Source organism: Rhamphochromis longiceps, linkage group LG10 (genome assembly GCF_057381845.1).
Source record: "Rhamphochromis longiceps isolate RC_006_pf linkage group LG10, R_longiceps_female_GT1.1, whole genome shotgun sequence".
In the NCBI taxonomy this organism is placed as follows: Eukaryota; Metazoa; Chordata; class Actinopteri; order Cichliformes; family Cichlidae; genus Rhamphochromis; species Rhamphochromis longiceps.
The window spans coordinates 13,554,629-13,571,669 of NC_140566.1; the positions used below are offsets into that span (position 1 = coordinate 13,554,629).

General features: G+C 41.4%; 1 protein-coding gene across 2 annotated transcripts in view; it reads left to right on the forward strand.

The window, feature by feature from the left end:
• Positions 1 to 17,041, forward strand: part of LOC146660425 (cell adhesion molecule DSCAML1-like) — a 54,252-nt gene that overhangs the window by 9,850 nt on the left and 27,361 nt on the right. For both annotated transcript variants that reach the window (XM_085420279.1, XM_085420281.1), the window contains exons 2-3: positions 1,195 to 1,515; positions 3,889 to 4,035. In XM_085420279.1, the coding sequence (XP_085276405.1) occupies positions 1,195 to 1,515; positions 3,889 to 4,035 (468 nt within the window). The remainder of the gene's footprint in view (positions 1 to 1,194; positions 1,516 to 3,888; positions 4,036 to 17,041) is intronic.

A 17,041-nucleotide genomic window follows, 5' to 3' on the forward strand; every position in this document is an offset into this window, starting at 1 on the left:
TGCATCAGAAAACATTTTGGGCCTATTGATATGCAATGAATGAGTGCATTAGATATATGGAGGAGATTAAATTAGGAATAAATATGAAAGAAAAAAAGAGAAACCCATAAAAGTCAGTGATCTCACCTAAATAAATACATACATACATTTATTTGAATCAGTGAATGTGATTATAACAATGAGAAAGTTATTCATTTTGATCAGTTTTACTGATTAAATTCAGTCTTTAAAAGCAGTATTAGATATCAGGGCTATTCAGAGGAACATCTGTAGGATCTATTTGAAACTGAGTGCTAAGTTTAACCTGTTTTGATCGAAATTCTTGATACTTTAGTATCGTTTAGCACCTTTGGTGATGTTTTAAAGACTTCCTGTTCTGAGTATAGCTGTACAAGGGTGACCATTTGGTGGACAGTTTGTATTAGATGACATAATTTAGAATTAACATCCACATCTGTGCGGTGTCTCCCTTCCATTTTTTCTTCTAATCTTTCCTATACTGACCTCAAATTTGAGACGGGCCTGCCTCATTCCTTTTTTTCACTGTCCTCTCAGTGCTGGAGGTGTATGTGTTTAATCTGAGTGCCAATGAATACCATTCCTGTTTGTGTGTTTGTGTGTGTGTGTGTGTGTGTGTGTGTGTGTGTGTGTGTGTGTGTGTGTGTGTGTGTGTGTGTGTGTGTGTGTGTGTGTTAAATATGTAAGGAGATTACATAGACTTAAATCTCTACGTCTGGCATAGAAATTCCAATCACATAACCTATCTACATGCTCCCTTCCTCTCTCCCTCTCTTTCTCTTGCTTTCTGTTTGTCTTTATGTGTTTGTACATGAACTGTATGGAGGTAACAGGCTCCTCCTCTCCCACCCCCAGATCCACCTAAACCATCACAGACTTTGGCCCAAATCCCTTGCTTTCTGCATCATGTGACTGATGTTTGCAGCTGGACATTTGACACACATTTGTTATGATTATTTTGCCACAGATTTGAAGGACATTCCCTGTCTGTCCAACATTTTCACTTTACTGTGGTGCTTAATGCTTTAAATCAGTGTTGCTGAAATCTGATAAGTTTATTTTGACACTATTGTGTGTTTTCAGCATGTGTACAGCGTGTAACAGGTGTTTGTTATTGACTCTTTACTTCCATCTCTGCCTGTTAAGTGATGATGTGTTGTATGTTTGCCCCTGCAGTACACAGTGAGGATGTGGGCTCTACCAGGCTGTACTTTGTGAATGCCTCCCTGCAGAGGGTAACCTACTCAAGCTCGGTGGGGGTGTCCCTGCCCTGTCCAGCAGGGGGCACCCCCAGTGCCATACTGCGCTGGTACCTGGCCACCGGCGACGACATCTACGACGTGCCCCACATCCGGCATGTGCACGCCAATGGCACGCTGCAACTGTACCCCTTTTCGCCCTCTGCCTACAACAGCTACATCCACGACAATGACTACTTCTGCACCGCGGAAAACCAGGCCGGCAAGATCCGCAGCCCCAACATTCGCATCAAAGCCGGTGAGTTGAATGGACAGCCAGGAAGGGAATAAACTCTAGGGTAAAGAAAAGTGGGGTTATGGAGCGGAAGGTCAAAGCGAGATACAGCAAGAAGAGACTGTTGCTGAAGCATAAACTAGAGCAGATGTGATTGGCAGCTGCAAAAAGCCCAACCCACACACAGAATCACCTGCCCTAAAATAGCCTGTCTCGACCTGAACACAGATTGACCTAGAACACAGTCTACAGAGAGAACATCTGCATCACGTACTACATCAGGCCTTGGCCTTTGCTCACACCTATTTGACTGAGCTGCTGATGAACCACTGCACTTTACACCAACATAACCCCTTCATCTATGGCCTGGCACAATCTGGTAGAAAGAAATTCAAAACACAACCCTTACAGTACTTAGAGTGAAGTAGCAGCTCTACTGTGAGATATAACCACATCCGGTAAGGAGGAAAACTGTGACAAAAGGCTATTAACCGGCTCATCCTCGTTGGCAGTCCTTCCATTTATCAAAGGTCAGCACAACAGAAGAGGAGCTTGACAGCCACTTGAATTTTTCTTAAACAAGTACCTTTAAATGCTTTGCAGGGTGTGAAAAGCAATTCACTGCATAAAAAATAAATGTGTGTACTTAAGTGTAGAGTACTAAACTTTAGGTTTATGCACTAAGTTTTATGCTCTGTTGTGTATTGTTGTGGGTTTCACTTATAGTAAAGGATACACACATAGTATACACCTCTAGACTCTCTACAGTCTATTTTTGTGAATTTTGACCGGAAGCTGCCTCTGTTGCCATCATATTCCCATTTCTGTCCTCCTTCTCCTCCCTGCTCCCTCGTTCTTCAAACTGTCCTCTTGTGCCAGACTAAATTTAGCCACAGCACACTTCTTTAATTATCTCTCATTAACAAACCTAATTGGTGCTTTCCATTGATTAGCGCATGTGAGGCTTTAATAGGCGAGACCTCATCTAAAGTAAAATAGTACATCAGGGGTTTTGGGAAGCTCCAGCTCTACAACGAGAAGAGAAACACGAAGAGGAAAATTACCCGGTAAACAGATACGTCAACATCAGCAGATACATACACTTACACTACATCTATCGCCCTGCCCTCCCCCTTTCCCATCATTCATTCAGGCCAGTGAGTCCCTCCCCCTTCCCGCCTGCCATCAACATCTGTTTTCATATTCTGCCTCCCAACACCGACCTAAACTAATACTCATATTCATTCTAATACTAATACTAGTGCCAAGTTGAGGATTTGAGCCAGGACCCTGAGCTGTATGCCAGCCGCTTGCTGCCTTCATTCCCACATGACCCAAAAGCCAGGCCTCAGGAGCCGAGGGATTAGCATGAACCAAACATCCTGCAGCCAACGGCTTCAGTCAAGCCTTGGTGCACAGGTTATACAGTCAGACAGGATGTGGGTGTTTTGTTTGGGATTTTATGGCCACAGTTTTGCGCTTGCACTGCCACTGAGCAGCTATTGACAGGAGTCAAATTGAATTCAGTGCTACTGCCTCGTGGCTTACAGCAAAGTGTAAAGAAATTCACAACAGAAGGGTTTCATTATACTGTTTCAAAAGAACTCAACAGAACGGGTTTATTTAATTTATTTATTTAAAGAAGATGTAAATTTTGGCAAGTGTTTTCTTCTTGCGGCAGGAATGTATGCATGCTGTCATCATGTCTGTTACCAGGAAAGGGATTCCGAACCAGTTTCTTAGCAACCTTCAGATACGTGCTAGCTTTCATGTGATTTCGCTAATGAGCTCCTGCTCATTCAACAGAGTGTAAAATATTGCATGAACCTGAATAAACCAAAGCACCATTAACCCTTCAGTGCAGCTCAGTCTGTTGTATACTTGGGAAGTTCTGAGCAAAAACATCAGTGTTTTATTATGATGTCATCCCCGAGCTAGAAAATGATTTCCATGATTATCCTGCCTAATGGTGGCTTGTGCCATTTGTGCCAAAAGCAGAGGCAGGATTAGAAGAGTTCAAACAATAGACAGGAGTAGTTCAGTAATTTCCAGTGAATACATGCGGAGTGCTGTGGTAATTGATGAAAGGGCATTTTGCTCTGGAGTGTTAATGTGTTGTTTTTGATGATGTAAACACGGAGCTGATTGTTGTTTTTGCCTTGGCAAGAGGGGTAATAGGACCATGTTGATGGCGCTCACACTCTCTCGACGCATCTTCTAAATGGAACACTTCTGGGATATTTTATGTAGATAATCATCATCTTTCAAATTCATCTCTTTTAATGTTCATAAAAAAATAGGGAAGTCTTTATTCCTTGGTAGAAAACCCCATTTAAAAGATTGAATCCTTTCTACATGCAGTGTGTTGTATGTAATATTGTGTTTGTGTTTGTGTAGTTTTCAGGGAGCCCTACACCGTGCGGGTGGCGGACCAACGCTCAATGCGGGGCAACGTAGCTGTGTTCAAGTGCCTCATCCCCGCTGCTGTGCAGGAGTACGTCAGTGTTGTATCCTGGGAGAGAGACACTGTTTCCATTGTCCCAGGTAGGACATTAAGTGAGTGAATTTGGAGCGAGATGGTGAAGGCACATTGATTGTTGACTGTTGGATTCAGGGTTGTCTTTATGTGTGTGTGTGTGTGTCTTTATGTCTGTGTCTCTGTTTGTGTGTGAGAGCGGTTGATGTGCCACTGTGCTCTGTGTTTGACCGAATTCTTAACTCGTGTCTTCTGTCTGTTCACTGTTCTGGATCACTGATCCGGTCCTCCTCCTCCTCCTTCTCCTTCCTTCCTGAACATATCTCCACCCTCACCCTCTTTCGTCTGCCACCTTCTTTCTTTGGACGGTTCCATCTTTCCAACTCTGCTAGCCCTGCTTTCCACATCACATTTAATTATCTCAAGCTAATGTCAACTAGTGCCTTTAATTGTGTTTGACACCAAAGAAAATGAAAGACAGACATCTCTTTCCACGTTCCACACTTTCTCCTCATCAGATCTATTTTGGTCCACTCCCTGCTTGTCTTGCCACTATGTCCTTGAAGAACAGGGCCACAATTAGAGATACAGGATGTCAATAGGACTGTGCCCCTGCATTCATCTTCATTAACCTCATTAGTGTATGTGAGCGTGTGTGTGTGTGCGAGAAAAGATAAATGTTGAGATCTGTCTTTATGTGTTTTTCCAGCTTTTTTTGTAGGTACATTTTTCTCATGATTTTGTTTGAGATGTGGGCCTAATTATTTTCTGCATGTAAAACCCCTTGCAATAACAATAAAGGGCAGAGGGAGGAGAGATGGAAAAGAAGAGCAAACCAAAGGAAGAGTAGCAAGGAGGGTAGTAGGGCAAGAACGGCCTCAGGTCCTGGCAGATGGCGTTTTATATTATATGTATGCAAAGCACACAGACTCTGTGTCACACATGTACATGCACCAAGGTTGCAGTAATTTGTCATTTTCAGACATTTCAGGGTACAGTATTTTTTTATAATACTGAAGCATTTTTGTGTATTTAGAGTTATTTTTTTGTCCTCAGTTACCAATGTCACTGCTTTAATGGGCCACATTTTTCAGGGCTGTGACCAAATCACCCACTTTTTGTATTTCTTGCCATACTTTTATTTTGGCATTCACTATTAACACTTAAAGTGTGTAGGAAAAATACTTTACTGCTTTTTACTTAGCTAAATTCATGAAAATTCTCATGAATGCTCATATTATACACATATCAGCCAGCCAGACATAAATGTTCTACTCGTATGCTTTCATATTTGTGCTCTCTTTCCCTTTCCTCAGTTCGGCTCTTAAAATTATGAGTTGTTGACGTCACGTTTGGTTTACATGTGACTTCTGATGATTCCTGAACATAAATATAGTAGATCTGCTTTGGGTATGCCAGCCCTCTGTGTCTATATTTGTGATTTCTATGTATGGGGTGTTTCTGTACTGTCATGAGGCTCCAGTGTGTAATTAGGGGTATATAGGTCAGTTGATGAGCAGTGAGTGTGAGGATCAGATGCTGAACATGATGAGCTGCTCACTGAACTCAGCATTCGTTTCACTACAACAGCAGCACACACAAACAGGGCAAACACTGGCAGCGTGGTTGCATTCAACCTTGACCCTCCAATCAGCAAAGTGACCTCGTCATCCTCACAGCCAATCAACATAGTCTGCACAACAGCTCATAATCTGAATATTGTTATTGCACTCTCACATGGGTGCACAATATGCAAACATACTCATGGACACATACAGTAAATGTCCATATACAGCTGATACATGTGGTTATATAAACAGTCCAGTGTATTCATACTGATCTCCTACTCCTCACTAGATCATTTCAAACACTACAGAGTGATGCTTTTTCCCTGATTGGCCAGCAAAGGACTGTCTGGATACATCTAATGAAGATGTGAAAGTTAAAATAGATTTTATGATGGAAAGCTCCCGATGTGCACGTGAGTAGGTGACTACCTGTCACAGCAGGAGATGATGGTGAAATTTGAGGAAATAAAGCCACTGTGCAAAGACACACATAGTCAGACTCATTCATTGCACCATTTTCCTTTTCTGCTTGTTACAATTTAAGGTAATGAGAAGCAGGGGACAGATAAAAATCCTGTAGGTTTTGCCACTTAACACAATAATACGACTGTCAACAAATAATATTCAAACATTTGATTAGTACTAATCTTTATTCTGATCAGACCCACTTAAATGTATCTCTGAGAGCAAATACTCTGTTATCTGTTACTGATGAGAGAGGCCATTGTCTGATGGAAATGGTCTGCAAGCACCAAGTCAAAGCATTCAATCATTCAGTCCTATGTATTGTCATCTGGTGGGCTTTGGCTAACTGTCACAAAAGAAAATGAAAAACTTTTGCTTTTTCTTATTTTCAGAAATGCATTTCAGCTGATAGCTCAGTGCATATTTATGACTTTATCTTTTTTAAATGTAAATTGAGGTATTTTAGGCGTAGTGATTCACTGATGTTCCCCACCTTCGAAGCAACATTTGTGGCACCACCGAACCATCAATGAATCTGATCAAGGTTCCTTCCTGTACCTCCTCCTCGTCATTTGTCCCTATCTCAAAACAAAAGCACAGTATGAGTACATACATGAATAGACAGGCCTGTTTTCTTTACATTAGTGGATCAGACAACACAAACTGAACCAAGTCATAGACGAATCTGACTGATAGCATGTTTTGGTTTTTTTATATATATGGCAACAGTGTTGCTGTGATGTGCAAATCTGATATCATGACAGCCCTACATTGAATTAAAAAAGAGTTTAAGTAGTTTATCTGCACTTCATATCTGTGCTTTTGCACGGAGGCATTGCTATGTGTAGACTCTGATCAGTAGCACAGTCACATATTGGTGTGAAGGTTGAGTTGATGACATAACACAACGCAGCCATGCCCTTTGAACCACAACAGGTTCTATTTTGTCAAACACACGTTTCCCTTCTGGAGCATTTTGTGTGTGTGTGTGTGTGTGTGTGTGTGTGTGTGTGTGTGTGTGTGTGTGTGTGTGTGTGTGTGTGTGTGTGTGTGTGTGTGTGTGATTATATGTGTGCATGATTATGTATGTGTGTGTGTGTGTGTGTTTGTCCCCTTGCCTGTCCCACTTTCCCATCCAGCCAGGACAGGGGGGGGTGGTTAAGAGGGGAGGGGTGCAGGCAGACTGACCTATTTCCCTCTCGCTTCCCCGTCCCGTACTATCCTTGTAGTTAAGCTTTGTGTGCGTGCGTGTCTGTGTGTGTGCCCACGCGTGTTTGTGACCCTCGTGAGACAATTGAGGTCTGCTAATCTGAGTAGTGATCTGAAGGAGGCGAGCTGGAGCAGAGACAGAGAGATGGAGGGTTTGTGGACGGGAATAAAGACAACAGTGGGACACAGAGAGGGTTCAGCTTGCCGATCGAGGCCGTCGGTCTAATCAGCAGAAAGCTAATGAGTGGGTCCGATGAATAGAGACTGGACCAGCAGATGGCTGTAGCCACATGGTGGTCCACAGAAGATGCCCAACCATGCCCCATCTAATCCACCTGCTACACTGTTTGGTCTTGTTTATGTATTTGCACAGTAATTTGATAAACATTTCCTTAAAACCTCAGGCTGAAAAGCACAAAATAGAATTACAGTGTATATATAAGATTAGAAAACCAGATTAATAAACTCCTGTCCTACACAGAGCAATATTTTCTGCTCTCATTCAGTCACACTCCAAACTCTCATCTTGTTCTACCCCCTCTCATATTTTAACAAAATAGCCGCAGTATATCATAAGTCAGGCACATTTTGTACTGTAACCTGTCATAACCTGTCAGTGTGATCAGTATCAGGCGCTAATGTAAAATTGGATTCTAACAGGAGTCACCAGGTGGCGAGGTCACTTACAGGCTACATTACAAATCAATCTTTGGCCCCCTCGGGTGCTGGACACCAGGAGGTTACATAGACTCAATAGTACACAGCTACACACACACACACACACACACACACACACACACACACACACACACACACACACACATATACAGCTACGCAAACAGCTAAAACATTGCAGCTGAATTGACTGGTTTGTAGGTGATTCAAATACACATGGGAGTCTGATGATGCTGACAAGCACACTCCAGTCCACTTTGTCAATTAATATGCAGATTATTTATAAAACAGATCAATTAATTGTATTTTTTCTCTGAAATATGCTTGTTATAATTTCTGTAGGACAAAAGGAAAAATAAAAAACTAAGTATACAAAACGGTGAAAAAAAATAAAATAAACACACACATAGGGAGTACCATTATATAACAATACTGTTGTATGTGTATAGATGGTTATACAGTTTTCCCTCTGTGTAATTAGAAAGTTAGTGTCATAAGGCTTCACACAGGTGCAGGAGAGAGGTGACAAAGGCAGAGGGACGTCATGGAGAGCAGCAGTGTGTTAGGACACCATGTCTGTAAATCTGTGCTTGTGTACTCAGAGCAGGAATACATTAATGGATACACTTGTCTGGGACACGGCAGACGCTTGTAAACACACTTTGACACACACACTTGCTTCTAGTAAGTACAACTGAACAAGCCTCTCTGCACACACAGACACACGCGCCCTTCAAAAGTAACACAATAAAGCCATTTTCAGATTTTGCATGTACCAGCCTGAATATGGCGTACTCATTAAACATTAACTTGGGATACATTAAGGCTGTGGTTTGCGCTGCTTTGTGACTTCTCGCCTGTTGTTGTGCTCGGGCCGTCTGAGTACATCAGGACGTTGTGTGATAGAGGAGGATGGGGAATACGTGGCATCCCCGGGGCTCTTGGAACATAACCCCCACAAACCCTTGGGTGTCACATCATCCCTCTCTCACCTCTCCCTCATCTACCCCTGCCTCTGTCCCATGTGGTACACAGCAGGCAATAGGGAAGGGTTAATGGGGGACTAAATCATGCAGATGAAGCCTCCACCATGAGCATACACCTGCAAACGTGTGGCAGTATGACCAAAACTCAGCAATGAGGTGCTGGAAAAACTGTCTTCCCGAGACATAACAATCAACATGACAGGGTTGAAATGTATGTCTTTTCACTTGTTTGTGGTTTGTTCACCTCTGTCAGTTGGTCTTTCACTTTCTGTAGATATTTTTGCCCCTCTCATATTTGCCCCAGTGTGCTGAGAGCGACTGAGAGCCGGACAGGAACAGATGGGTTGCTGGCAGCCATCTTTTACTCAGTTAGGTTGAGCAGACACGTGGGTGGGTGTGTTAATTAGCACAAACCAGTGAATGTGTATGTGTGTGTGTGTGCGTGAGTGTGAGCGCGTGCTGCAAGGGGCACAATAGACATAATTATCTCTGCTTGAGAAGCCCATTTGGGAGGGGATGGGGGGGGGGGGGGGGGGGGGGGGGTTGGAGGGATGGCATGGAGAGGCGGAGTTCAACAATGGCCCAACCACAGGCTTTGTGTGTACAGAGCAGAGGGCTGACAAGTGTCGGCTGTTATTGAGTATTTACACACTATTACACTCGCCTGCTCACGTGCACTTAACGCAGAAATGCACACACTCTGACGCTTCGGCCCTCGCTCTCGTTTGCTTTTTCGCCTCCTTGTCTCCATCAAAAACACACAGGCTCACACACAGCTATAGACACACACATGCAGCATGTTTATGTTTACAGTGCATCAGTGTATCAGTGTCACTCAGAGTAAGAGGGAATGATAGGAAAGCCCCTGCGAGCACATCAGTCTGACAGAAACCTGGCCACTATGTAACCCTTCAAGCCAGGCTGTGAGAGTATAGAAACTGAGGGAGAGAGGAAGCGAGAGTTTAGGAAGTTTCTTCTTCATTGACAAATTACCAAGATTATTTTGCTCCTTTGGCTTTCTTTTTTTTTTTGTGATGAAAATAAATTTTTTGTGAAAAGTCACATAGAGCAAACCAAGAAAATGAAACAACGCCAACCAGGCCAAATCTTACTGTTTTGAACTTTTCAACAAGTGTGACTTCTTTTAAAATGCAGAAATCAGCTTTTAACTTACATTGTAATTGAATTATGGAGACATATCGGTCAAATGTAGTTGATATAGTGGGAGAATCAAAATACCAAAATTGTAAACTTTTAATTTTCAGTAAATATAAATGGATGCGCAGTAGCAAATAATGGCATCTAAACAGAATCTTAGTAGCTTAGTTACTAAAGTTGTCGCATTATAACTGAAGACAAAAAGCTAATATGAGAAGGAAAGCAGATCAATAAAAGTAGTTTATCTTCATTGATTTCAGGTCATATCCACAATCCTGAGCAATCATTCCAATCAGTCAGTATTATTATCGTTGCATTATTATTGACACTTTTTGTGATATCAAGGCAAAGAACGGGTCCCCAGTGGCATTGTAAGAGATAGCTGTTAATCTGCATTTCCGTCCACATCCACAGTCATTAAGGAAAGTGAAAGCAGGAAGGCTTGTGTCAAGGCTTAGAGTAAAAGAGTTGCAGGGTTTATGTGGCGTGGATTGGGTTAAGAAATAGGATTGGAAGCAAAGAGGTTTTACCCCTTTTTTCCTACTTCCTTCCACGCTTTTGTTTAGGCAGGCGAAAGCAGGATTAGAGCGAGGAGATTACAGCAGGATCTACTAAGAAATCGTATTTAAGGAAATGCTTATTTTCACAACCACTCACAGCAGAGACTAGAAGTTTCGTGTCCCTTTCTTTCTTCATTTCTGTGTTGCTTTCATTATTAAAGGCAGTGATTTGTTCTCTAATCCTGGCTTTCTACAACGCAAAAACTTATAGCTTTACAGTGTTGCCCCACTGTTTTCTCCTGAAATGTTATCATATTTGATGTGTGGGATTGTAGTAAAAATATATGTTTACATACGCTCAAAATTCTGGTATCAATTTTCTACTTTTGTGAGTCTCTCTGTGTGAGTGAGAGGTTCTTTTCCTCATGTTTCTGTGAATGTGGTTTATCATTCACAGTCTCATGAGGAGGCATGATGAGGGACTGGATGGGATCCCCGGTGGTCATCAAAGTGCCATGTTCCTACATGACCTCTCAATCAGACCTATTGATCCGCTTCACTATTAGCTATCCAAACACGCACAAAGGCCAGATCAACATCACAGACCCCGACTGATTATAGCGTGGGTCATAGTGAAAAGCTCCTCTGAGGTCTTTATGTGACAGAAACGCCTGTCTGAGGAAGAGGTGGCTTGTTGCTTATAGATTAGTATGCACATAGGAAATGTTCAATAATTCATTATTTTTGCAGTAGGTGAGTGGTTTGATCACTATAAAGTGAAACTCTGTTAAGACATCAGTCAATAACTGAGCATATACATACTATGGGGAAGAAACAAATAGCAGCCCTCATTTTCCAGAGCATTGTGTTGGTAAAAGGCTTGGTATCCAGCAAAAAGTGACAATGAGATGCAATGTTTTATGCTGCAGGGGAAATTCATACATTGAATACACACACACACACACACACACACACACACACATATATATATATATATATATATATATATATATATATATATATATATACATATATATATATATATAGAGAGAGAGAGAGAGAGAGAGAGAGAGACAGAGACAGAGAGAGAGAGAGAGAGAGAGAGAGAGAGAGATATGCATCTATCTTATCTATCTATCTATATAGTGCAGTATGCACTTATGAATTTAGGAGGTATGTCGCAAGAAGAGGAAGACAAGTGGTGTAAAACAAAGAACAAGAAGCATAATCAGGTTTATGAGTCCAAGTAGGTGATTTAGTGCCTGTGTCTGCATCTGGATCCAGGAAATTTTGAGAAAATTCCTTATTATTTCTATATATAGCATCACAGCGTTGTCCAGATCTGTATATCTTTCTGGACGCACGGACTAATCCATGCACGGTGTGGGGGGAGAAATTTCATATCTTCACACCTTGGCAGATATATGCAGTAACAGGCTGTTCTAGCTATTTTGAGCTAATTTGAAATGCTAACTATGAAGACTGACAGCAGAAGAGTGAGTGTACTTCTATTGTTTGTACACATTTGTCTTGTGTAGCGTTACTGTGAAGCTGGACTCTGTCATAGGGTTACAAATTCAGACTGACAGCCTTTGGACTCTTGAGCATTCGATGCAGACTCAAGGAGAAAGTGCATCATAGAATTCACATTCAGCATTTGCTCGTGCTGTAATGTAACTGTAGCTATACTGTACGCTAGACATTTTCTTTTCGGTTCAGTTTCACCTACAGATAATTTTTACATATTACAGTCACAAAGAAGGTCACAAAGAAGGTTGCTTACACTGTTTCAGAACTAAACTTTAAAAACTGAATCTTTTATGCTGACAGAATAACCAAGTCAGTGGTTCTTTAATCTGTGACTTCCACCTCTCAGATGGTGATCTCCATTCTTTAATTGCAGTAACGATGATGAAACTCAGGATATTTGATACTTTGGTTATATCAGTCATGCCCCCCCACCTCCTTTCTCTCTCCCTCTCTCTCCCTCATACTGGGCAGTGACACTCCTCTGCCACCAGCACTCTAATAGGGAGGGACCAGGCAGCTCACTCAGTGCTGCTAATGCAGCTCACTGCCCCAGGCCATGGGGCTAAGCTGGAGTACACTACATCTCATCTCATCTCTCTCTCTGTCTCACACACACACACACACATATGATGGCAGACACACACCATAAATCCAACATCGTCTCTTATCTGCAACTAAATGAAAACAAGGTGGAGGAGTGGAAAGCTTTTCATTGCCGGATGTTTACTTTTATACTGAGGTGCATTTTTTGAAGACCAAAGTTACTTCAGTGTTTAAGCTTTAGTGCACAGAAAATTAGCTGTTCAATAGGAATTAATGGGACATCCAGTAAAGAGAAGGTGTTTGGACAATAGTGGCACGTGTCTCTACGATGCCATGCATTGGGATACATGTGTGTGTGTGTGTGTGTGTGTGTGTGTGTGTGTGTGTGTGTGTGTGTGTGTGTGTGTGTGTGTGTGTGTGTGTGTGTGTGTGTGTGTGTGTGTGTGTGTGTGTGTGGTTTCTGTCTCCCGGGACTCTCATTATCACTGCTGTCCCAGATGTCACCAAGCACATGAAACACACGTCATGAATAATGGAGTCCTATTTCTACATCTCTCCCCATTTCTCTCCTATCCGCCCACTCTCTTTCCCCTGCATCCCTCGTTTCCTCTGATGCTTCCACTGATGCTTAATTTTCTCTATCTGAGATGGTCCATTTAGCTTTACGCTGCATTGTCGCCCTGTCTGGTTAGGGACGGCTTTATGGGGGGTAACATGGCACCTCTGCAGCGTTCTGTCGAGGTATATCTATGCAAACAATGTCTTTTGCATACAATTGGTTTCATGTCTGTCCCCGACGGTCCCCCCCACAAACCCACACACACACACACTTCATCCCCTCCCCCAGTGTTTACTGTTTAAAGTCACACAGGGCAAATTGGGACAGAGCAGTCAGTGGAGCAGAAGAGACGTGGTCCCATCATGGTGGAAAACTGGACTCTGCTTTCTTTTCTACCTCATCCCTCTGTTTCCCTGCCTCTTCTTAGCCTCCATGTTTGCCTCTTCCTCACTTCTGTCCCCCCAACTTTATGTCATTCGTTACCCTCACGGTGAGTTGGTGTACAACATCACGCAGCGGCAAGGGGCAGGGCAGGGAAAACATGATTGAAAGATGAGGTAAGCAGTCACAATTGGTTAGGAAAGAGGAGAGCAGTTAGGATTAGACAGTGAAGCGTGGCTTTTTAATGAAAACATGACAGAACCGCGGCTCCCTCAATGCCCTGCAATCTCGACTCCTTTCCAGAAAATGAGCGAGTGACAAAGAAGCGAGTGAGAGAGAAAGAGAGAATCGAATGCTGACACACAGATATTGTTCATGTGGCTTTAGTCCTATCTCGCACATTGACTCATGCTCTGTGTGTTGTTAACAAAGTCTCTCGCATTAAGGAGATGCAGTGGCTCCAGTCGCACAATTCGTTTTTACACCTCAGTTGTGCCAATAAAACCTGCTTTGAATATGAATTAAAAGGAGTTAAGAGGGTGCCATTCATAGATGTTAAGTAAGTGTGCAGCAGAATAAAAGCCAGGACAGTGTATATATTTAAATGGTTGACACCTGCTTCTACTTGGGCTTTTAATGTACACAGCATAGAAAAGGGAGAGAACAGAGGGAGGGTTGAGAGGGCTCCCGCTTTGAATACAGATGTAACACCCCCTTTTTTGCATAAAGGAGTGGAGAATACAGACATGGGCTGTTATCTCCTTCTTACTTTACCCAGCATCATGCCCTTTACTTCTACCCTTTTTCTTATCCTCTCTTTCTCGTTATTAAAATCAAGTCAATGACTCATCGATGGCCCTCTTCCACTTTAAAGCATTCCTCTAGTGCAAAACTGGTTTACTGCCATTCACAGGATCCACTGTGCTAATTTTAACACGTAGTTTATTATTTTTTGTGCCAGCAGGCTAATAGTTTTTGTCCTATTTTAAGCCCGGTAGGTGTTTCTTTGTGTGTGCACGTGCCACACACACACAAATCCAGGCCTCGTGTGCCTGGATTTGTGAGCACCAAGCATATTCCAGCACTGCAGAGAATATCTCCAGAATATGTTGTGCTTTTTTTTTCTTTTGTCTTCTTTCTGTGACAGTCACAAGTCTTTGATCTGCTCCTCCTCCCCTCCTCCGTCTTCTCACCTTCTTTCAAAATCTTCTCTGCAACTTGCCGTTAAGAGCACAGGTATAATGCAGAAATACAGAATGCAGTTTTTCTAAAGTGAGACTCAGAATGCTGTTTTTTTAGCAGCTCAAAATCATTTTGGTGTTTAACCTCCTAAAACCCAAACTCTTCCATGGCATGCATTTTTAAATTCTCTTTGATATTTGGGCATATTAGGACCTGATGAATGTAAAAACAAGGAATCACCAGATTGTTCTTTTTTTTTTTTTTACCTGATTTTTGTTTCTAAGAAAAATGAGAGCCACATATGAGGATATTCGTTTTAAATTTCGGTAAAAGAGAGCCAGTACAATGTCCTTGTAAGTGGATATCAGGCCCTTGTAGAGCAAAATTTAGTATTTTGGTCTAGACAACCCAAAATGTGATGCCCACATATGTGGGCGCCCGGTCCTAGGAGGTTAAAGGATATAAAATCAATTTCAATTAGAAAAGACTAATAAAGCTTTGACACTCAGGTGCAGATGCATTTTTGTGGGTCTGGAGCTCAAACCCTTCTGTTACCATCTCCAATCAAAATGTCATCAAGGTTAATTTCTTTCCACTGTAATTAAATACTTTGAAAGTATTGTGAAGAATTACGTTTTAACTGTAAAAGATACACTGCAAAATGTGGCATACTGTACTATACATATACTTAATAGATACTGACAGGAATATTAACTAGCAGTAAACTGTTATTTTACAATGTCCCTACTGTATTCTACACTAACAATTTCTTACATTGACATATAACTGCATGTCCTCACCCCTGTGCCTCCTGAGACCCCACGTTTTCATATGGGGACATTTTACATTCTGGGTTTTCTGTACTTTACACTTTATTCTGCTCAATAGTGCAGATGCAATCTTTAACAAAGTGTTAAAAATGGCATCTGTATCGTTTATGCTACAAAATAAACCCACTGTCAGGTTTATTATTTATAGTTTTATATATTCTAATTATTTTTAAAGTCAGAGTAGTTTCAGGTAGCATCCAGATTGGATTTACTAGGTTTTTTCAGTTGAGCTTTAATTCACTATTCAAAAAATAACTTTGATTGATGATGATTCTTTTTTATTTCTTTATTTTTTTATGTATTTTTACATCTTAGGTTTACTCACTTTTTTGAGATGTAAAAGTACCAGAGCTCAAGTCTCAGGTGTAGTTTTTGTCCTTATTTATTTAATCAATCAATCCCCCGACTTCCTGATATTCTTTCGGAATAACAAACTGTCAACACTTTGTGGTCAATTATTAAATTATTAAAATGTTTAATAGTTTAATGCTTGTGATTTTAAAAAGTATTGTACAGTATTTAAAAAAAATTATACATTCAGTCACAAATTTTCCTGCATTTTTACAACAGCTTGTTACAATGAATCAATTTACATTAAAAGCCTCAGGTAGATATTAAACATCAGTGTTGTGACACGTGAAATGTGCAGAGAAACGACAGTCCCAATTTTGTTTGAAAGCCTCTGTGTTGTGATTGTTTGAAGGAATCTAAAACCTTTGACCTTCTCCGTGTGCTACCTTACACTCGTCATAATGCGCAGTAACCTTCATTTAACTGGGAAAGCCCTTAGAAACAAGCATCCACTGCCTTTGACCATCAGCAGGGTCGAGTAAGATGAAGAATCCAGGGGTCAGATTGTAGTGATCCACCAGGAGGAAAACAGGAATCAGAGTTCGATAGCTCATTAGCCTTTTCCAAACTCATTAGATATGGGGTCCATACTGGAAGTCCCATGGGAGCAAAGGTGTTTTACTCAGACCTGTCAGTGTTTTGTTTTGTTTTTTGTCTTCTTGTCATGTACACTGGAAAATCTGAGCAGGTTAGTATCATAAGAAAATTCTTGCTTAGGTGCCTTTAATATAGGATATTGTGGAAATTTGCACCTCTAAACATGTAGGTCGGATTCCCTGTTGGGAATAGTGCTGAATAAACTGTTCATGAATGAAGTTCCAAATATTTTATTAGTTAGTTAAAGGAGGTGACAAATTGTTAGTTATTTTCATGATTTTGAGGTGCAGAACTGGATTAAATGATTTCTGAAACCAGCAAACCTCCAACTGAGGCTTAGGAAATCGGGAAGCTATAACGCGGTGCATTGTGTTGTATGTTTTTGTAAAGTATTTGTGATTGGATACAAAGCTACTTGCATGTGAAAAGCTATATTTAGCCACTTCAAACTGATCCTACTTTTCTTTATTGATTTAAGCGACTTCAACAGCCAGTTTGCCGTTGCGATTTTTGCATTCACACAACACCTAGGGTATCAAC